We start from the raw sequence: 21,885 nt of genomic DNA, 5'->3' as shown, positions 1-21,885 counted from the left end.
TAAAACCCAATTGGACTTTCTTAATTGTGTAGGTAGGCATGGACCAGTAAGTGGATGCCATTTCAGTTTGACTTTCATGTCATTGGTGTAGGCATGAACCAATAGGAGGAAGGTGCTTTCAAATTGAGTTTTTCATATCATTATTTTAGTTCTCTTGACCTTTTCATCGTGTGTAGGCATGAGTCAGTGAGAGGGTGGAATTCTGGAGTTGACTTTATTTTTTATTTTATTCTTACTTCGGAAGCTTCAACAAATAAGCTCCATATTCTAGTGGTTCGGCCGTATGGGGTTTGTCCTCAGCTCCTCCTATATATTGTGTTGGCCTGACTATATCTATAAAGTGGCGCAGAAGCCTATTTTATATACTACCTTTATTCTAGAAGCCGAAATAAGAAATGTTGTTTGACAACGCGGGAGTGAGGATAGAAGTTCATTAGGGAGGATGTGTAGGTATGGGCATTCATAAACGGGGTTTTCGGACTGTTCGAAACCCTCCAGTATTTGCAGATTCATTTTTTATCTAGCTAATCGGGCCATATTGGGCAAATACTAACAATTGCACTACTATCTCAGGTTGTCGGGCAGTTCTGGCCAGTTTTGTTTGCTAGATGATGTGCTTGAACATAACATCATCCTCAGATACCTGTATCGAATTCATGCTCCAGCCAACTCATCCAAAAGTCCGAACTGATGGAGAGAGGCTGGCAATATACCTCAACACCCCCCCTCACGTCTAGGCTTATTTAGCTCTTAGGTGTGGGATTTATGTAGGCCACAGAATCTCTTTTTTTAATACTGCGTTGGCAGGGTGTTGAACTTAAGACCTCCTGGCTCCAATACCATATTGAATTCATGCTCCAGGCCTCCAGCCAACTCATCCAAATGTCCAAACTGATGGAGAGAGGCGGGCAATATACCTTAACAACCTGGATAGAGGCGGAACTATACACCACTAGGAGATCGGAGCCCCATGTTGCTACACGATAGCTCCATCCCTTTGTGTTCAACCGAGAAGACGAAACGCGCAATACAACCCTCCGACAAGTGTACCAACGGCCTATTACTCGGGGTGCACCGATGTCACAAACCCTCCAACATGCTATTCACTGAAGATTTGTTGGGTCGGCGTTTATCCTGTTTTAGCTCATACTACACGTACACTCCAATGAGAAGTCTCGCGGACTAACTAGTAAATCGCGGGTAGTTTACTAAAAAAAACATATGTATCTCCGTTATAGAAGAAAAGAGCTAAGATCTTTCCGTGGTTTGTCTCACGTAACCTCAGACTCGAGTGCGTGTAACCAAACGCGCCTTTAGTTTCCAAAAGTAAACTATAGTTTTCTAAGCTACACTAACCCTATCCACAGTACCAAATTAACAAACTAAAGTGCAAGCAAGGTAAAGCTACATCCATAACTGGCCATGGTTTCTTGGTGCTATGTGAATACTTCCCCGCTAACATATATGGACACAAAACAAGACGTGCACGGTTTGGAATCAGCACAACCCAACCCACACAATGCTAATGATGCACGAGTTAGCCTAAACATGCATGCATGCACGATGCCAACTCATCAAGTATACATTTTTATACAATTAAGCGTAGTGCGATGGAGCTTTCATGTTGTCCTTTCTTGGATTTGTGTAAGCACGGCCCAATAAGAGGGTGCCCTTAATTATCAGAAGAAAGCATGCAAGCTCACAACGATCTTTCCTTTCTGGAGAAAGCTCTCTCCCTCTCTCTCATCTTAGGCTTTGGCATTTTCGTCTACAGGGAGCATTAAAATTCAGATAAAGTAGGCGTTGGCCAGTGACTTGCGTGCTAGGTGGTATATGTTCAAGTTTAATTAAGATATCCCTGTAGCCTCATCTTGAGGCTTTACGGTTTGTGCTCAGTGACCTGGTTTCCTCCTGAAACGGATCAAGAAGAGAATATTCTACCAAAATACCACAATCATGTGTTCTGCCCGTGCACAACACTTTGGCTCTGATTGCAAACTGATTTTTATCTTGGCAGGACTCAAAGAGGGGGGGGGGGGGGGGGGGGGGGTGTGGATCGAGAATGCATACTAGATGTGAAGAAAGAGAAGTTTCTATGGCGCGACACTTGTCTTTACATTTTTTATCATTGCGCTCAAACAGCCAAAACATGATTCATACTTTCAGTTATATTTTTACATGGCTCACGTGGTTGTGTGCATTTGCATATGTAGATGCCGATCGTACGTGATTTTCTCGTCAAACATATCAAGAAGAGCACAAATGTATGTCGTGCGCATGCACACTTGGCTACTGATTTGATCTTGGCAGGACTCAAAGGAGAGGGGGAAAGATTACAATGGATAATAGACATGACAAAGATAAGTTTCGATGGCGTGACACTTGTTCTTACATTTGTTATCACCGTGCTCAAATAGTCAAAACATGATTCCACACTTTCAGTTATACTTTTTAACGATTCATGTGGTTGTGTGCATTTTTGCATGCAGAGGCGGATGGTACCTGATTACCTCATGAAACATATCAAGAAAAGAATATTCTACCAAAATGCCACAATCATATGTCGTGCCCGTGCACACTTGGCGAATGAACTTTAATCTTGGCGGGACTCAAAAGGAAGGAAAAAAGATTGCAGAATGCATACTTGACGTGATGAAATAGAAGTTACTATGATATGACACTTGTTCTTAATTTTTTCTTATCATCGTGCTCAATCCGCCAAAAGTAATTTCACACCTTCAGTTATATGTTCACACGGTTCATGTGATTGTGTGCATCTTTGTATGCCGCAAGGCAGACGATGAATCGTGTAGTCTTACAATTAGGTGTGACATTTGATGCTTTTATTCTCGGGGCGGTCCGTAGGTCTTTCGCCAAACACTAGAGTTAGTATTATACAGATAGGACTTACAACGAGAGAAATATAATACTTCGGGTTTTTATAAAACTGTTGTGTTCGCGAAGTATCATGCTTGATTATGAATTTCAATTTCTACTTATCTGTGTGTAGCAGTGATTGCTTGTATATGTATGTGAGCATCAACGTTTGTATTAGTTTATCTCTTTTTTTAAATGTATATGCCATGTTTATAATAGAAAAAATATTGAAATTTGATATTTAGGTAACATAGAGAGGCAACGCATGGATAGCCAATGCATATGCATAATTAACAGAGTGTGCCCCCGCAATGAAAAAGAGTATATACGAACTACTAAAAAGTGTGTGTACATAGCCAGGGTATGCTTATCATTTTCAGTCGGAGAGGCCAACGCCACCACGTGCCACCGGACATACCAAAGCGGTTTGCCATTTTTTTATTGCGGAAAAATATGAAATACAAGATGCAAACACAATAAACACTTATGTGACATAAACACATGACGTCACGAATCACGTGACACGCACACGTGAGACTAGTCTGTTGTGGCTACGGTTGCGATCAGATCATCACTGGTACAGCGAGCTGGAGTACATGCCTTGCTACTCCCTCAGATCCTAAATATAAGTCCTTTTAGAGATTTCAATGAACTACGCACGGAGCAAAATAGGTGAATCTACCCTTTAAAATATGACTACATACATCTGTATGTAGTTCATATTGAAATCTTTGAAGAGCTTTTATTTAGAAACGGAGGTAATAGTTGTCAAAAGAAGGATGTAAATGTTTTTCGGTCCGTAAAAAAAAGACACTGCATTCGTCGCAAAAAGGAGCTTCTGAACGTTTGACAAATGGATTGAAAAAACAGAGCTATTTCTACAACCTCCGTTTGACAAAGCATCAAGGCTTCCATAAAAAACGGATTCCAAAGTGAAATTCATTATAAAACCGACGATACATCATAATCGCATCTGGGGCGTGCTTTAGGACCTTGGAACGCCGTGGTAATTTTGGAACCGGTCGATCGAGGGGAATACGTGAGATCTCGTCGGGTCGTCGCCAGCGGCAACAACCAGGGGCGCCGGTGACAGCGATGCGTACCGGCGACGAGAACAAACCAACGAGCCAACGCGCGCGTGTCACGCCCGCACGCACGGCGCCGTTACTTGCGTCGCGTGACGTACGTGCTCCTCCTGCTTTTCCGTGACGGTGCCGTCGCCGACCGGCCAGGCCGGACAAGCTTTCCGTTGCGCCACCTCGATCGATCGCCGGGCGAACGGAACGGATCGCGGTGCACGCCACGACCGCTCATTGCGTGCATGTATATATGCTAGAGGGCTTTAACGATTTTTCGCCCTCGCCGCCGTCACGTCGCACTGGCCACTGGGTGAGAACGAACTCGCCGTGGGTGACCGGCCGTCGGTGGCGCCCGATCGAGTCAAACGGATTCGGGGCGCGGAGAAGGACAGCGGGTCGTCCCGTCATTTTGACACCGTGCATATTATATATGCCATGGAGGAGTATATCTCAAAGCTTGATCGGGGTTGCTTAGGGCACCAACAATGTGCCGGGTCTCGAGAGAAATGTCACACACGCGCTGTGCCGGCATGGAGTCACTGGCAGAGCTTGCCAGTGCGTGCATGCATGCATGCACACGCACGACAGGATTTACTTTAGAAGGGGTCAAAAGAGTACTCTCCCTCCGTTCCTAAATATAATACACTATTCCAATATGGATCATATATGAAACAAAATAGGTGAATATACACTATAAAATATGTCTATATACATCTGTATGTAGTCCGTATTGAAATCTCTAAAAGAGCTTATATTCATAAACGGAGGGAGTATTGAATATTCTGAAATATCGAGAGAGCGGCCTTATATAGGATGGGCTCTCCAGTGAGCCTGTTTTCCAATAAAGTTGCGAATGTATATTGAAAGTCTAGAAAATATCAAAAATTTCTTCCACGATTACATATGGTACATGTTCTTCAAATATCTGTGAAGTTTCATTAACTAATGTAATTATTTGCAGGCTACAGGAAAAAAATGTGGTCCAAATACAACAAAGAAAAATATAATTTTGATCCATGTATTTATCTTTTTAATATACATCACATATGTTCAAATATCTGTGAAGTGGAAAGAGTATTTTTCCTTCGAAAGAAAAAATAAAATGGCTCCCTGAAGCTCGGCCATCATGTGCACTTTTCGCAAACGGCATTGCTAAATCTAAGTGGATGCTATGTTCGTGAGATCCTGTGTGTAAAGATTCGTGTAAAGTTTTCTTTTAAAATATTTGTTTCTTCTTTTTTATATGCTTTGTCATTTGATTGAGATTTCTCAGACGACGACTGAGACCTGCCCACACCCTTCTGGAAAATTCGCGTCATATTTGGCAATATTAATTTTGTGTTATGTACGCACACAATGAATCAATGACACCGTCAAGGTTTACAGTAAATTGGGGGACAAGGCCCACGTCTGGCCCCACACACAAGACTATAAGGAAAATGAGAGAAGCGTCGCCAGTGAGCAGCGGGTCGTCTTGTTTTTTGACACGGTACGGTCTAAGGACATACAGTAGTTTTATTATGTCATGGACAGCGGAAGCCAGGCGTGGACGTGCCCAAGGTTTGGAGGTTGCTTAATTAGGGCACGAACGACGTACCGTTCGAAGCGTGGGGCACACACACACCGGTCACTGCGACCGTTGTGGCAGAGCTTGACCCTGCATGCAGCGGCGTTTTGGAGGCGGTCAAAACTCGAAAGAGTCCAAAAGAGTGAAGATTTCCAGTGAGGTGGGACAACGCTCAGCCTGCACTACACACACACACACACACACACACACACACGCAGGGTCAACAAAACAAAACAGCCATTGACTCGTGCTGCAATGCAACATTCTTCCCCCGAATCCACCTCCGGGCCCACCGATCAGAACAATCCTTGTTTTTCCGTTCCGCCGTACGTGCGTGCGCCGTGCACATTTCAAAGCTTCGGCTGGATTTTAGAAGGGGTCAAGCGAGTCTAAATTTGTCAGTGATTTACTAGGTGGACAGGACCAACTCCGGCCCCCAACAAAGCTCCGTCGCGGCACATACGCAGAGTCTAGAAAACATGGACCGGTGGTGACAAGTGTAAAAAAAAAAAGACAAAGTGTAAAACGCACGCACGCTCTTCCTTAGCATCCACTTACGGGCCCACCGGTCAGAGCAGTTCTCCTCTTCTTTTTGCCAAAAGGTAATGTTTTTTCTGTGTGGCCGATGGTCCCAACTACTAATAAGTTTCTCTTCTTGTCACCTTCTTTAAGCATTTCCTTCGAGACAACCGTGAAGGAGTTTAGAAGGAGTCAAAAGCACTCGTAGAGTCTGAAAATTTCCGGTGATCGACGCGGTCAGCGTACACCCTGGCCCCAACAAAGCCTCACTGCCGCACAGTCTCATGGCAGTCCTGATGCTTTACCATATATTCCTGTACTACTTCCTTCATCTGGTTTTTTTTTTCTCAAACTTGTCCCTTAAATGGATGTATCTAACACTAACTTGATGCTAAATACATTTATTTGAGGGACAAGTTTTTTTGGACGGAAGGAGTATATGTTAAACATGCCATCTAACAAAATTTTGAGGTGGCACTCTATTTAATGAGGGAAAAAATAAAGTTACCATATCTCAAGGCATATGGCCATTGCGCTGGAAGGAGACGACAGGTGGGGCAGCCAGATGCGGAGCATATGAGTAGTGGGCGGCCGTGCCGGAAGGAGTCGAGGGTTGGAGGCCCATCCGAGAGGAGAAGTGGAGAGGAGGCATGGTTGTCGTACGCCGAGCTACGACACTACACTACCATAGTAGATGGGGGAACGAAGAAGAGACGAACCGTGGCAGTTAGAACAACAATGTCCATGGGAGCAAATATCTACATAAATTTACAGATGATTATTCTCGGTCGATATCGACGGTTGTCTGATGAGGATTTTTCGCACAAGCACACATGTCATTGCTCGGATCAGACAAATGGGTCGTTAGCGTTAACTTGCTTTCTTGATGGCCTAAGAGGGTCAGTACGGTTTTCAAAGTATTTGTTTTTATGGGATGTTTTGTGCCTTGTTGCCTTTTCATTATACATACTATTTTCACTGCTGTTTTCCTTCGTAACTATCAAATATAAAATGCCATTTGCTGCCTTTCGAAAAAAAAATCACCAATGCCTTGACTTGAGCCGTGTCCATGACATGTAGTGGTAGTTTTTCCTCTCTTTTTTTCTGACATCGTTTAGTTCTTTGGCTAGACACGGTCTGCTTTTTTTACAAGGTATATTTACACCAGTTTTGACCGATACAGCCTTGTTAGCAGCACGTGTGCCACGTGGGCGTGTGCCCCGTGCAGGGCGAAAAGCTGGGCACGTCCCACTTGTGCATGCATGCATGCACGCAGTCAGGTGCGGAGGCTGTCGCCGGCGCGTCACGGCCACGTCAAGACCCCGCCGCTCGCCACCACCCGCTGCCGCGCCCGCACCGCCACCACCATCTGCCGCTGGCGTACGTGAGTGCGTGCTTGCTCGCTCGCACGTACACGTACGTACAACTAATGGAGATCTCCCTCCAACTTGCAGCTAATCCGTCGATCTTTGCCGCCCAATCCACCCACGAAATGTGTAAAGCACACCACACCCATCGACCCATCCACATACAACGTGCGCCATTGCACCAAATTAGTTAAATGAAAGCGTGATTATGTAGTTACACACGGCATTAATCAATCAGGCTAACCTAGAAGTAGAAGAAACCAGATTGCCCTGATAATTTGGGTGCTCCGGCCACTGAACCCGGCCCTGAGGCCCTACCTGCCTAGCTAATTAACCCGGTGTTCCCCAAGAACGAATTTGCTAGCTAGCTACTACGCTACGCATCGATGATGATCCTGGCAACAGGCAACAACGATGCATGCATGATATGGCGGTGACATGTCGTATGTACCTTTCTTTTTCTAAAAGAAAGAGGTTGAGACCCCGAGATTTTCGCCTTTACTCCCTCGGTACCGAAATACTTGTAGTTGAGAAAACTTAATATATCATTGCGATGCACACGGCCATAGCGACACGGCACGGGGTGCGGATCCATCATATACATACCGTATGGATCTACGTAATAATCAACGTGTGATGTGTCCAGCTGTGATCAGTTGGTTGGCGTTTTCAGGCAGGCCGGATGAGTGGCAGAGTGTGTGCGTGAGCGGGTCGCCCAAGCGAGCGTGTTGCCCTCCCTGCAATCGCTCGTGCTCCCCTGTCTTTTCGCCCAAAAGATGGGGGCACCGCACCAAGCTTAGCCAGCTCCAGAAGCAAAATTATATGAGACGAGCGAGCGAACGAACGAACTAAAGCAGGCAAGGCAACGTAGTACGTGCCACCTTTAATTCTCTCATCTTCATCTTCGTCTACCCCTGGCCACCCTTTCCTTGCTGCATCTGCTTTCTCTCCTCCTGAGTGACGCATGCAAATTGCAACCAGTTACAGATCGAGCAGCAATATATATACATCGCGTACCGCATTGTGTCCACTACAATTTTTTCGTCGACTTTCTCGATCGGCCCCGCTGCTTTACGATTAGTTCCGCCTTTTAATTCGTCCGGCCTAATACTTTTTGGGTATCTCCTCCCTCTTTCCGCGGCACTAGCGATCGAGCCCTCATCGCGAGCACTAGTGCCTCCCATTTTGGTGCTCAATCGTGTGCACACACACATTCATTTGTTCGTTCGTGAGTGGGAAGAGAGGGAAAAAGAGAGAAGGGAGGGAAAGAGTGCCCATCGTTCGTAGCTTCCCCGATCGTGTGTCCCTCCCTCGGTCTATATAAGCACGGTTGCTTCTCCCATCACTCCTGCCTGTCCCTGTCCCCTCCGGCCTCCCTCCTCCTCTTGTCCTCCGCATGTGAGCAGCTCGCTCCATCGATCGGCTCGGACAAGAAGCAACCCGCTTCAACCCCCGACCATCGATCGGCCTGATCATAGTGGAGTGCTGGAGTGGTGGTATATAGGAGGCGGAGGACATGGTGAAGTTCTCGCGGGAGTACGATGCCAGCATCATCCCCGAGTGGAAGCCCGCCTTCGTCGACTACAGGGGCCTCAAGAAGCTCATCAAGAGGATCAAGGTCGAACGGCGCGACGCCGACGACAGCAGCGCGGGGGACTCCTCTCCGGAGACCGCCGCCCTCGCCGCCGGCGTCGAGAGCGCCGGCTATGGCGCCGGCTTCTCCGTGCTCGACCCCGTCCGCGCCCTCGCCGCCCGGTTCGCGCCCAGGGTGCAGGCCTCCATGGTGCGTGCGTGCGCGCGTCAGGCGATACGAGTTGATCATCTGGCTACGTGCGTGCGTGCACGGTACTGACGTGCATTTCTGCGTGCAGGATGACGAGGAGAGCGGCGATTCGGGGGAGCTCGTTCGATCCACGGACAAGCATGTGAGCATGCATGCATGCATTCATCGGTGCACCTGCGGCTGATTATCCGTCTGAATTGTGCAAGAAACTGAAGTGTTTGATGCCGTGCAGGAGCGGGAGTTCCTGGAGAAGGCGGACGAGGAGCTGGACAAGGTGAACACCTTCTACGCGACGCAGGAGGCGGAGCTGCTGGGCCGTGGCGAGGCGCTCATCGACCAGCTGCGCATCCTCGCCGACGTCAAGCGCATCCTCGCCGACCACGCGGCCACCCGCCGCGCACGGGGCTCCCTCCTGGGCCGCAGCCGCTCCATGCCGGCGGTGGCGCCGCCCTCGCCGGCGTTTAGCGGCTCCGGGCGGTACCTCCTCTCCGGCCTCGCCACGCCGCAGTCCATGTCAGGTAGGTGTCCATACTCGAGACCGGTGCGCGCACACGCACGTCCGTTGGTGTCGACGTACGACACCCAACCAACCCACGTCACGTCCCAGCACATGAACTCCACTACCGGCCTCCCGATCATCCTTTACGCGTGTGCATGGCAATATGGCACGTGAGCACCATCTCGACCGATCCATCGATCGGAGTCTCTGACACTGACACGCATGGCACGGTGCAGATGGGAGCGTGGAGCTGCAGCAGGCGCAGATGACGGAGGGCGCGGCGGTGGCCGACGAGGTGATGGCGGCGCTGGAGCGCAACGGCGTCAGCTTCGTGGGGCTGCCCGGCAAAAAGGACGGCAAGAAGGAGGGCAGCGGCAGGGGCGGGAGGCTGCAGCTGCCGTCGACGGTGCGCATCGACATCCCGGCGAGCAACCCGGGGCGGGCGGCGCTCAAGGTGTGGGAGGAGCTGGTGAACGTGCTGCGCAAGGACGGCGCCGACCCCGCCGCCGCCTTCGTCCACCGGAAGAAGGTGCAGCACGCCGAGAAGAACATCCGCGACGCCTTCATGGCGCTCTACCGCGGCCTCGAGCTGCTCAAGAAGTTCAGGTGCACACTCCGGCCGCCATGGCCAACTAGTTTCTTTCCGTTGCTTTCGCCATGAGAACTGTGACATCTTTGGGGTGGTGGGGGCTGACGGATTTCCTGTGCTTTTTCTGTTGCATGGATGATGGATGGATGGGTGCAGTTCTCTGAACGTAAAGGCCTTCACCAAGATTCTCAAGAAATTCGTCAAGGTACGTACGTCATAATTAACATGTACTGTCCACTAGCTAGCAACATATATAAATGCAAAATGGATGGACAGGAACAGTGTAGAGTCTCTTAAACAACATGATTAAGGAGGTTGTAGTACTTAATTAACACTTATTTTAGGGGAGAATATACTCCTCATCAGCTATAATCAAGACTTGGCTAGTGAGTGACATGTTGTGGTATCTTTTAGGGTCGTCCTAGTGATTTACTGAATTGACATACTACTGCAATTTGCACTAGCCTGGCTCTGAAAAAAAAAAGATGCTAGCAATAGAATTGACATGCATGGCTGAACTGATGCTAGCAATAGTGATTTACTGAATATGTGTACTTTGGAAAATGGATGGCCAGGAACAGTCCAGAGTCCTAAACAATAGACAGAATAAAAAGAAGAGAGTATATTCTCCACTAGTACCATCAGCTCTTTATCCAGAAAAAAGAGAAGGGAGTATTCTCAATACTTCTTTTATGGGAGTATATACTTGCTATCATGTAGTAGCATCAGCTCTTTATCCAGAAAAAGAATACTATCAACTAGGATTATCAAATAGCACAGTTAGTGATCTGTGTGGTTCTTAAAAGCAGAAGTGGATGGGCAGCAGCAGATATAGACTACAGTGATGTGCACCGATAGTACTGCAGTAGTAGCAACAGAGACTAGCCCAGCTCTGAAAAAAAAAAGCTTGTAACAAAATCGATGTATAGTTTGCAGTCGGCAACTGACACAAAATGCTCTCTCAGGTGTCGGAGCAGCAGCGAGCGACGGACCTTTTCTCGCAGAAGGTGAAGAGATCGTCGTTCAGCACCTCCGACAAGGTATCGTCATCTTACAATATTCTTACAAGAGTTTCAGACCTACAAGACACGCATACAGAATGAATTTATGTGTTTACATGCCATGAAATTTCGAGCAGGTGCTTCAGCTGTCGGACGAGGTGGAGGCACTCTTCCTGAAGCACTTCGCGGGCAACGACAGGATGGTGGCGATGAAGTACCTCAACCCGCAGCAGCCCAAGAACACCCACATGATCACCTTCCTCGTAGGTAGGCAGGCACATAGATTCAGATATTCACAGTCCTACCATGTACCTGTGGTGAAGAAATTCAGAATTCCAACTCTGCGGTCTTTAAATTTTCAGGGTTGTTCACGGGCACATTTGTGAGTCTGTTCATCATATACGCCATCCTGGCACATGTTTCCGGCATTTTCGCCTCAACTGGAAACACGGCCTACATGGAGGTAGTCTACCATGTCTTCAGGTAACCTCTCAGGCCAAGGTTCTGATCATAGATAAGAGCTCTGTTCTTGGCATGATTTCACTTTATTCCACATCTCAGATTGTTAGGGATGCAGTCAGTTTTACCTTGGCCTGACAGTAGATTGTACCTTTGCTCTTGTGCAGCATGTTCGCGCTCATCAGCCTGCACTGCTTCCTGTACGGATGCAACCTGTTCATGTGGAAGAGCACCCGGATAAACCAGAATTTCATCTTCGACTTCGCCCCCAACACCGCCCTCACGCACCGGGACGCCTTCCTCATGTCCGCCTCCATCATGTGCACTGTCGTCGCCGCGCTGGTCATCAACCTCTTCCTCAGGAATGCCGGCGCATCCTACGCCAACGCCGTGCCCGGGGGGCTCATAGTGGTAAGAAGCACAAACTACATATGTGGAACCAGAAGATGACTTTCATACTTGCGGTATGTTGCAACTGAAGTCAATTCTCAAAATTCTGAATTTACCTGTTTCAGCTGTCAGCCGGACTTTTACTCTGCCCGTTCAATGTGTTCTACCGCTCGACGCGTTACTGCTTCATGCGCATCATGCGCAACATCATGTTCTCACCATTCTACAAGGTAAGGGGAGACATCTATAGTTTCCAATCAGCAACATAGCTATGAACATATAGCTGATGATAAACCTATCTTGCCTTGCGATCCAGGTTCTGATGGCCGATTTCTTCATGGCTGACCAGTTAACTAGTCAGGTAATAATTAATAATTGCACGATTATACTACAACCAAGGAGCCTCAAAATGCAAGTTCTTACAAGCTAAACTTGTACATGTTCCAGATCCCGTTGTTAAGGCACATGGAGTTTGCAGCGTGCTACTTCATGGCAGGAAGCTTTAGGGCTAACCCATATGAGACTTGTACTACCAGCCAGCAGTACAAACACCTGGCCTATGTCATCTCTTTTCTCCCTTACTATTGGAGAGCTATGCAGGTATGAATCGACATACCAACAACAGTAAGATCTCAAGTTGTCAAAATCAGTTTCAAACTGAACTTTATGGCCATTTTTTCCTTGAAGTGTTTAAGAAGGTACATAGAGGAACATGACATTAATCAGCTCGCCAACGCCGGGAAGTACGTGTCGGCGATGGTGGCGGCTGCCGTCAGGTTCAAGTACAATGTCACACCGACACCATTCTGGATGTGGATGGTCCTCATCTCATCCTCAGGCGCCACCGTTTACCAGCTCTACTGGGACTTTGTCAAGGATTGGGGCTTTTTCACTCCCAAATCTAAGAACCTATGGCTCAGGGATGATCTCATCCTGAAGAACAAGTTCACCTACTACATTTCCATGGTATTGTACTTTGTCCAACTGATTTATAGTACAGCATCAATGCAGAAAATGACCAGATTTATGATCACTAATTCTTTCACAATGCAGATGCTAAATCTAGTGCTTCGGCTAGCATGGGCTCAAAGTGTGATGAAGATCCGTATTAATAAGAACGAGACTCGCCTGCTGGATTTCTCCCTTGCGTCCTTGGAGATAATCCGACGAGGACACTGGAATTTCTACAGGTATTTGAAACTAGTGTACAGCTAGAATCAATATCTCCGGTTTGATGTTTTGGTTATAACTCGGGCATATGGTTGACTGGATTGCAGGCTGGAGAACGAACACTTGAACAATGTTGGCAAGTTCAGAGCAGTGAAGACTGTCCCATTACCATTTCGTGAACTCGAAACGGATTGATGATAAGACAAGAGAGAAGAGTGTAACAGCATGCTCCCGATATCAAGGGAATTTAGGTTCAGAGTTCCAGGAATGGTTGAGCTGACCCTAGTAATGCTTGCTGCTAGATTTGGTGTCGAGGTGGTAATAAAGCCTTCAGAGAGCATATCCACAAGATCACAATGTTGCTGATCTTAAGATGGAATAAGCTCAGATGGCGCATTGTATCAAGTTCGCCAGGGCACAGCTAGCTGAGGCATTCTGGTCAAGAAAGAGGGGGTAGGATCCTCATTGCCCATTGAAGATTGATGTGCATAGATCAGCAAAGATTTTAGCTTTGCTGATGATTAAGCTGTGTGTGTGTGTGTGTGTGTGTGTCTAGGGATTGATGCCAAGATAATATTGCACGTGTTAATATGAACAACGCAACAACTGATTTTGAACAATGGTTTGGTACACACATGTAACAATCCAGTGTTGGGGAAGAACACAAAATAACAAATGAAACAAGATACAATAGGCATAACTTAACTCAGTAAAAGCCCAGTATTATCCGATAATACAGCGAAAGCAAGATGCTTATCACGACAAATGACTACACAATCAAAGCATACGGACAGTACATATTTTACATGTCACATGATGCACACAATAAACAGACAACTATGGCAAGTACCTCCAATGGGCTGGACGGTCTTTCGAGACCAGAAGAACCCTCGATGATGAGTAATCAAATGTAGGGCAGTACAAATCATCAGAGCCAATAACCTCTCTTGCTCCAATGGTGTTTCCACGGTCAAAGCTGTAAGTTTGTTGGACGCCTTCTTCATTGAAGGTGTCAAAAGCGAACAAGCCCATACCGCATGAAGCCAAGACAACATTGGAATTGCCCCACACTTGGGTTATCGAAGAGTGATGGAAGTGAGCATTGAACTCCGGTAATTCATAGGTTGCAACAAGCCTCCCCTTTTTCAGTGAATACTGCTGAACTCGTGATTTCGGCCCTCCTTTTATTTGCAACCTGCCTTCTGTGCTACCAATAAATACTGAGTCTCCGCGTGAGAAGACTGAGTTCGCCGTTCCACCGTTTCTTGCCATTTTAAGACCGATGCCAGAAGGTACACGGAAGTCAAATACATTAACACTTTCTTGCGTAGTGAAAACACCATCATTTCCCTCCACCTCGGATGAACTAACTCTGCAAAACAGACACATACAGGTTAATGATGAGGCTGAGCCAGATCACATAGAGCAGAATTGCCTACATCTGTTTTCAGATACTTATACCCTTTCTAGGCTTCAGCTTTATCAGTGAACAGGACAAGTATCAAATGCATATATCATACGCCCATAGTAACCAAAAAAACATCTAGCTTCACCAGAACAAGTCAACTTAATCTAGGCAGGATCTCAAATGGCAGTAATAACAGAACAGTGAGATGCAGTTAAGGCAAGATTGTTTTAAGTTACCTTTGACGAACTCCTCCGCCCACCTCAGCATCCGTGTTGTTCACATGAAGGCAGTAAACTCTTTTACCAGCAGAAGCAACAGATAATAAGGGTTGTGGGTTAAGCGAATTCACATCCCACAACCCAATTGATTCGGTCCCAGCAATAACGACCTTCCCCCTGCTACGCCATTGCAGCGGGCTGGAGTACTCCATTCCGAGTACTGGACTGCTTACTTCCCATTTCATCACAACATCGCCATCGCGGATGTCATAAGCCGTGACCATCTTCTGCTTGCTAGCAGTAGAAAGGAGGAGAGGTCCGCATGGTCTGTACCACCATTGCGGCCGTTCTATGGTTGAAATAGCAGAACTAGATCTTGATGAACCTATATTAGGAAGAGGCCCAAGAACTGTCCTGGCTGATGGTACAGGAGCAAGAGATGCCTCCTCATCAACATGAAATGCTTGTACTTCTCTGTTGTAGTAATCCCAGCTGCAAAACCCAGGTTCCAGTGCATTACCAGCAGATGCTGCAACCACATATCTACCAGAGCATCCATCTACACCTGGGGCACGAATCAACCAGCAATCACCCCAAGTATTATGTGACACCACACTGGGAGGCTTATATTCAGACTTGAACTGTATCAGAAAAATTCAATGCAATCAGCACTTGAAAGAAAATATCATTTGTGCACAATACTATGGAGATACAAAGAATATTTCAAGTAGATAATCAAGTACCTCATGGTTTGCAATATCATAATAAGAGCAGGTGCCATCTCCATGAGCAAGAAGGACGGCTTCCCCCTCTGAAACAAACCATCCACCTGTTGCAGACTTATTACCTATCCCTGATAATTGATCAATGGAAGACTCCTCGGTTTCCTCCTGTATCACCATCGTTGACTTGTTTTCCTGCTCATCAAACTCTTCTAGGTTCTCACCACACAATTCCATTTCCACTTCATTAGTTGAACCATCTGGAATCTTTGAGCTACCTTGGCTAGACGTCTTGCCACTAGCATCTGCTGCTTCACAAATCATGTGCTTTTCCAAGTTCTTAGCTCTGCGATCCTTGAAGAAGTCACTCTCTTCGCCATCTAAAGAAGCCAGAAATTCCATTGCTATACTGTTCTCGTCATCACGGGGCTCGAGGGTACCAGGTTCCATTTTTCCATTACAGCCTTTTATCAGAGCCACGCACGACTCCTGTTGAGTAGCACTAGACGTCCTACGATCCCTCAATAGTTTATGATGTGGGAAAAACCTTGCCTCCAGTTCATCAGTATTCATTCCTTTTCCAGCATCCTTCATGTCACGTGGCTTCACGACAGCAGATTTCTCACTCGCACCCTTCTTAGCATGAGAGATCTCACAGTCACTGTTATCTTCAGTACCTAACTGACTCTTGTTATCAACTTTGACATGAGAAATCGCCTGCTCAATTGCATTAATCTCTTTCTGGATATTTGACAATATCTGCTTTGGCTCGTCTGGGTTGTTGTCGTCCAGCATCTCCTTGGTCTTCTTGATATCGGTGGCAATCTTCTGAACCCTCCCTTCCAGCGCAGCCAGCTTCTCATGCAGCTTGCTTGGGTACTTGTTCACACTGCACAAAGTTTTCACCGATTTTCCCTCGCCGCTTGTTGCTGCTTTCTCAAAAACTCTAATCTTGTCAGCCAATTTCCCCTTCTCTCCCTGCTTATTAAACTCCTCGGGCTTCTTCTGATGCTCTCTCACTCCCGAACAAACATCATCCGAGTCGACCACGTGCACGGTAAACACAGGGATAACAGAGCTGTTACCTCCATCACAATCGCTCTGGGTAGCGGAAAAGGCTTTGGCAGAAACCTCCCCTGAGCCAGTAAGACCAGCAACAACATTCTTGGAACTGATCTCCTTCACCAGTGTCAGGTCATGCCCCTCTTCTTGCTTCCTACAAATTTCATCACCTAGCCTTGCCCTCGCATCCAAGATGCCCACTCTTTTCCCATTTCCCTCATCACTCTGCTTCTTCACATTGGAGTCAAATGCTCCGCTGCTCTCTCTGAACACATCACATTGCTTCACCGCACGCACATCCAAGCCCACTTTTTTCCCACTGATCTGCTTCGCCTTTGCATCAAGGCTCTCTCTGCTCCTGCCAACACTATCTGCCTGCTTAGCCTTGGCATCCAAGACCTCTCTTTTCCTGCTGATCTCTTCAGCCGCCTTCGCCCTCCGCCCCCTCGAATCAAACCCTAGGCTCCTCGAGCCGATCTCATGAGCGGCAGCATCTGAAGCCCGGGGGGCAGCGCCGCCGCTCCCTCCCCTGGCGGCATCTGAGGGCCTGGCGGCCGCGCTCACCGACCTCCGCCCCCTCTCGGTGGAGACGGACCTGATCCCGCCGCTGACGCTCCGCCGCAGGCCAGGCTCCGCGTCCTTCCCGAGGGAGGCCCTCCCCGCCGGCAGCGCGGCGGAGGCGCGGAGCGTGGAGACGAGCTTGGAGGAGGGCTCGACGGAGGCCCCCGGGACCCTGCTGGCCCGCGGGATCGAGGAGGTGGACCACCGCACCGCGGAGGTGGGCTGCTGTTTGGAGAGCTTCGACGCCGAGTTCTCCTTGCCCCCGGCGGCGGCGGCAGCGGCGGCGGCGGTGCCGGGGGTGCGGCGCGAGGCGGAGGCGGAGGAGGAGGAGGAGAGGGGGAACGGCCTGGGCGTGAGCGCGCGCGGGGCGGCGGTGGAGGCTGCCTTCACGCCGCTGCCGCCGCCGCCGCGGTCCTTGAGGCGGGCGGCCATGCTCGGGAGGGGCTAGGGTTTGTGGATCTCTGGAGAGGAGGGGAGAGGGACGGGGCTTTGATTTGGGAATGGCGGATTTGGTTTGGGATTTAGGAGACGGGAGGCGCGTTTCAATTTTCGAAATGCTGTGGGCGCGCCGTGTGGCTGTGGGGTGGGGCCCACACCAGTCGGCTCGGCTGCGGGGGTGGGCCCACCGTGGAGGAGACGCACCGGAGCTCCTCAATTTGGTGTGGCTCCTGCCTCCTCGCAATATTTCTGTAATTTTCTTAAGGAACTTGTAAGAAAAAATATACGTCTCATCTGAGACGTATTTGACGACAAGTATTTCCGGACGAAAGGAGTATGTGTATCTCGCATTTTTTAAATCTCTATTTCTACTACTACTATTAAACAAGTAAACATATTCATTGCTAAATGCACCCAAACAAGCTACAAGTAACAACACAGACCAATAATAGCCGCACGATTAGGACCACTTAATTTGATCTAACCATTAAGATAACAGTATCCTCGGCCAAATGTGCGTTTAGCAATTTTCCTAAGCGGACGAAAAGTCTGCCCTGCAACTATCTCCTCTGAAACTCACATGCCTTTCCTAGCTCTCATGAACCCCTTCTTCACCCGCAGCCACATCCAATCCCACGATCCCCTTTGAAATGATCGATATGGTTGACTAGAGGGGGGGTGAATAGGCAACTACCAATTTTTTGTTTTTCTTCATAAATTAGGTTTAGCGAGAAATAGGTTGTCTAGAAGTGCAACTAGGTGAGCAACCTATATGATGCTAACAACAATAACAGATGGGCTTGTCAATGGGCTTGCCTAAAGGCTCCGACACGTGACCCTTTCTGAAAAGATGATGAATTGTAGTTGCAAAGTTGACTGAGAACATAGTTTGTTGGTTTCTAATAGAGTTTTTGCTTTATACTTCAATTGTGTGATGAATTGTCACTTATTCATGAGAAGTCTATGATAAAAGTCCTATGATAAAAGTCTTATGTTTAATTTTGTTGCTGTTATAATAATCTACATGATGCTTCTATGTCCGTATTTTGTTTTTATCGACACCTCTCTCTCAAAGCATGTGGACATGTTTTTCGATTTCGGTTTTTGCTTGAGGAAAAGCGAGGTCTAAACTTGGGGGAGTTGATACGTCCATTTTGCATCATGTTTTCTTACTGTTATTTATAATGTTTTTATCCATAATAATGATTTTTGGAGTAATTCTAATGTCTTTTCTCTCATAATATGCAAGGTATACACAAAGAATGAGAATTCTGGCAACTGGAAATCCGGGCCTGGAAAAGCTACGTCAGGCCACCTATTCTGCACAACTCCAAATGAGCTGAAACTTCACGGAGAATTTTTATGAAATATTGGAGCAAATAACTACCAGAGGGGGCCCACCAGGTGGGCACAGCCCACCTGGGCGCGCCAGGGAGCCCAGGCGCGCCCTGGTGGGTTGTGCTCACCCAGGCCCACCTCTGGTGCCCATCTTCTGGTATATAAGTCATTTTGACCTAGAAAAAATAAGGAGAGGACTTTCGGAACAGAGCGTCGTCGTCTCGAGGCGGAACTTGGGCAGGAGTACTTTTGCCCTCTGGCGAAGCGATTCCGCCGGGGGAGTTTTCCTCCCGGAGGGGAAAATCATCGTCATCGTCATCACCAACAACTCTCCCATCTTGGGGAGGGCAATCTCCATCAACATTTTCAACAAAACCATCTCCTCTCAAACCCTAGTTCATCTCTTGTGTTCAATCTTGTTGCCGGAATTACAGATTGGTGCTTGTGGGTGACTAGTAGTGTTGACTACATCTTGTAGTTGATTACTATATGGTTTATTTGGTGAAAGATTACATGTCCAGATCCAATATGATATTTAATGCATCTCTGATCTTGAGCATGATTATCGTTTGTAAGTAGTTACTTTTGTTCTTGAGGTCACGGGAGAAATCATGTTGCAAGTAATCATGTGAACTTGATATGTGTTCGATATTTTGATAGTATGTATGTTGTGATTCCCTTAGTGGTGATGTCTACTACGCAACTTTATTCTTGTAGACACGTGTTGGGCCTCCAAGCGCGGAGTTTTGTAGGACAGTAGCAATTTTCCCTCAAGTGGATGACCTAAGGTTTATCAATCCGTGGGAGGCGTAGGATGAAGATGGTCTCTCTCTAGCAACCCTGCAATCAAATACAAGAAATCTCTTGTGTCCCCAACACACCCAATACAATGGCAATTTGTATAGGTGCACTAGTTCAGCGAAGAGATGGTGATAAAAGTGTAATATGGATGGTAGAAATATATTTTTATAACCTGAATAAATAAAAACAGCAAGGTAGAAAATAGTAAACGGGCGCAAAAACGGTATTGCAATGCTTAAAAATGAGGCCTAGGGTCCGTACTTTCGCTAGTGCAATCTCTCAACGGTGCTAATATAATTGGATCACATAACCGTCCCTCAACGTGCAACAAGAATCACTCCAAAGTTCCTATCTAGCGGAGAACATAAGAAGAAATCATTTGTAGGGTACAAAACCACCTCGAAGCTATTCTTTCCGATCGATCTATCCAAGAGTTCGTACTAAAATAACACCAAATAATTTCAGATTCATAATACTCAATCCAACACAAAGAACCTCAAAGAGTGCTCCAAGATTTCTACCAGAGAAACAAAGACAAGAACATGCATCAACCCCTATGCATAGATTACCCCAATGTCACCTCGGGAATCCGCGAGTTGAGTGCCAAAACATACATCAAGTGAATCAATATGATACCCCATTGTCACCACGAGTATTCATATGCAAGACATATATCAAGTGCTCTCAAATCCATAAAAGTATTCAATCCGATAACAACGAAATCTCAAAGGGAAAAACTCAATTCATCACAACAAGATAGAGAGGGGAAAACACCATATGATCCGACTATATTAACAAAGCCCGCGATACATCAAGATTGTGACATCTCAAGAACACGAGAGAGAGAGAGAGAGATATAGATAGAGAGAGAGATTAAACACATAGCTACTGGTACAAACCCTTAGCCTCGAGGGTGGACTACTCCCTCCTCATCGTGGTGGCCGCCGGGATGATGAAGATGGCCACCGGAGATGATTCCCCCCTCCGGCATAGTGCCGGAACGGGGTCTAGATTGGTTTTCGGTGGCTACAGAGGCCTGCAGAGGCGGAACATCTGATCTCGGTTAACCCCGAAGGGTTTCGGAATATTTGGAAATTTATAGTGCAAAGAGGGGGTGCGGGAGGCCACCGAGGTGGGCACAACCCACCTGGGCGTACCTGGGCCCCCAGGCGCGCCCTGGTGGGTAGTGCCCCCCTCTGGGCACCCCCAAGTGCTGTTCTGGCCCATCGGGAGCCTTATGGTCCATAAAAAATCCACAAAAAGTTTCGCGGTGTTTGGACTCCGTTTGATATTGATTTCCTGCGATGTAAAAAACAAGCGAAAAACAACAACTGGCACTAGGCACTGGGTCAATAGGTTAGTCCCAAAAAATGATATAAAGTTGCTATAAAATGATTGTAAAACATCCAAGAATGATAATAAAACAGCATGAATACTTCATAAATTATAGATACGTTGGAGACGTATCAGCATCCCCAAGCTTAATTCCTACTCGTCCTCGAGTAGGTAAATTATAAAAAAAAATTATGAGGTGTGAATGCTAGCAAAGTGCATAAGTTTGATCAATGATAATTTCAATCACTTTTCCTTGCATCATAACGACAATTCTTTCTTATAAAACTTCTCATGTTATAGTAGCAACCAATTCACATGTTAAGGTTCAAACAATGAACTCTCTTGAAACTCAACAACCTATGTTCTTAGTCACCAAGCAATTGCAATTCAACTTATTCAACGGAGTTTAAGTAAGAGCTCCACATACTCAACCATCATATAGTCTTCTATGATTGCTAACACTCACCGCATACACATGAGCAAAACGTTTCAATTGGACACATAGAAAGATAGGGGCTTATTGTTTTGCGTCCCAACGTATTCACCTCAAGGGTGATGTCAACAATAATAACTCATGCTACCCATATCCAACTGGATATATGTTCCTAGATCTTTACTCACCACATGATGCTTGCCAAAAGAGAAAAATAAAAAGGAATAGACAAAAAAAACTTTGACTCTTCGCATAAAAGTAAATACATA

The 21,885-nt window shown here is 46.9% G+C and overlaps 2 protein-coding genes across 3 annotated transcripts; one reads left to right on the top strand and one right to left on the bottom strand.

Annotated features, from left to right (window-relative positions):
- The first annotated feature begins 8,745 nt into the window (after window positions 1–8,745).
- LOC123146075 (phosphate transporter PHO1-2) lies at window positions 8,746–13,777 on the top strand. Of its 2 annotated transcripts, XM_044565655.1 has the most exons (15): window positions 8,747–9,192; window positions 9,281–9,334; window positions 9,425–9,710; window positions 9,928–10,297; window positions 10,437–10,485; window positions 11,246–11,320; window positions 11,419–11,548; window positions 11,644–11,764; window positions 11,908–12,151; window positions 12,256–12,360; window positions 12,447–12,491; window positions 12,578–12,730; window positions 12,818–13,096; window positions 13,184–13,320; window positions 13,408–13,777. In XM_044565655.1, the coding sequence occupies exons 1-15, from the start codon at window positions 8,926–8,928 to the stop codon at window positions 13,493–13,495; spliced, it is 2,403 nt and encodes an 800-aa protein (XP_044421590.1). In that variant the 5' UTR covers window positions 8,747–8,925; the 3' UTR covers window positions 13,496–13,777. The 2 variants fall into 2 exon arrangements, with proteins under 2 accessions (XP_044421589.1, XP_044421590.1); XM_044565654.1 differs by having other exon boundaries at window positions 8,746–9,192; window positions 12,818–13,320.
- Window positions 13,778–13,976: 199 nt separating this feature from the next.
- On the bottom strand, window positions 13,977–17,786 carry LOC123146074 (KIN14B-interacting protein At4g14310). The gene is made up of 3 exons (XM_044565653.1): window positions 15,670–17,786; window positions 14,945–15,567; window positions 13,977–14,672 (listed from the first exon to the last, which is right to left on the bottom strand). Exons 1-3 carry the CDS (start codon window positions 17,701–17,703, stop codon window positions 14,138–14,140), a joined length of 3,192 nt encoding a protein of 1,063 aa, XP_044421588.1. The 5' UTR covers window positions 17,704–17,786; the 3' UTR covers window positions 13,977–14,137.
- Window positions 17,787–21,885: the final 4,099 nt, after the last annotated feature.

This window comes from Triticum aestivum, chromosome 6D (assembly GCF_018294505.1).
Source record: "Triticum aestivum cultivar Chinese Spring chromosome 6D, IWGSC CS RefSeq v2.1, whole genome shotgun sequence".
Classification (NCBI taxonomy): domain Eukaryota; kingdom Viridiplantae; phylum Streptophyta; class Magnoliopsida; order Poales; family Poaceae; genus Triticum; species Triticum aestivum.
Note: the sequence above shows the minus strand (reverse complement) of the source record. Positions and strands in the feature narration are given on the sequence as shown.

Bases quoted from the DNA above. Each gene is read 5' to 3' on its own strand.
- LOC123146074 (XM_044565653.1), bottom strand. From the start codon at position 17,703: ATGGCCGCCCGCCTCAAGGACCGCGGCGGCGGCGGCAGCGGCGTGAAG. The intron at 15,568-15,669 runs GTACTTGATTAT...TTTCTGATACAG, and splicing joins ATGATATTGCAAACCATGAG to TTCAAGTCTGAATATAAGCC. The intron at 14,673-14,944 runs GTAACTTAAAAC...TCTGTTTTGCAG, and splicing joins GGCGGAGGAGTTCGTCAAAG to AGTTAGTTCATCCGAGGTGG.
- LOC123146075 (XM_044565654.1), top strand. From the start codon at position 8,926: ATGGTGAAGTTCTCGCGGGAGTACGATGCCAGCATCATCCCCGAGTGG. The intron at 9,711-9,927 runs GTAGGTGTCCAT...GGCACGGTGCAG, and splicing joins CACGCCGCAGTCCATGTCAG to ATGGGAGCGTGGAGCTGCAG. The intron at 13,321-13,407 runs GTATTTGAAACT...ACTGGATTGCAG, and splicing joins GGACACTGGAATTTCTACAG to GCTGGAGAACGAACACTTGA.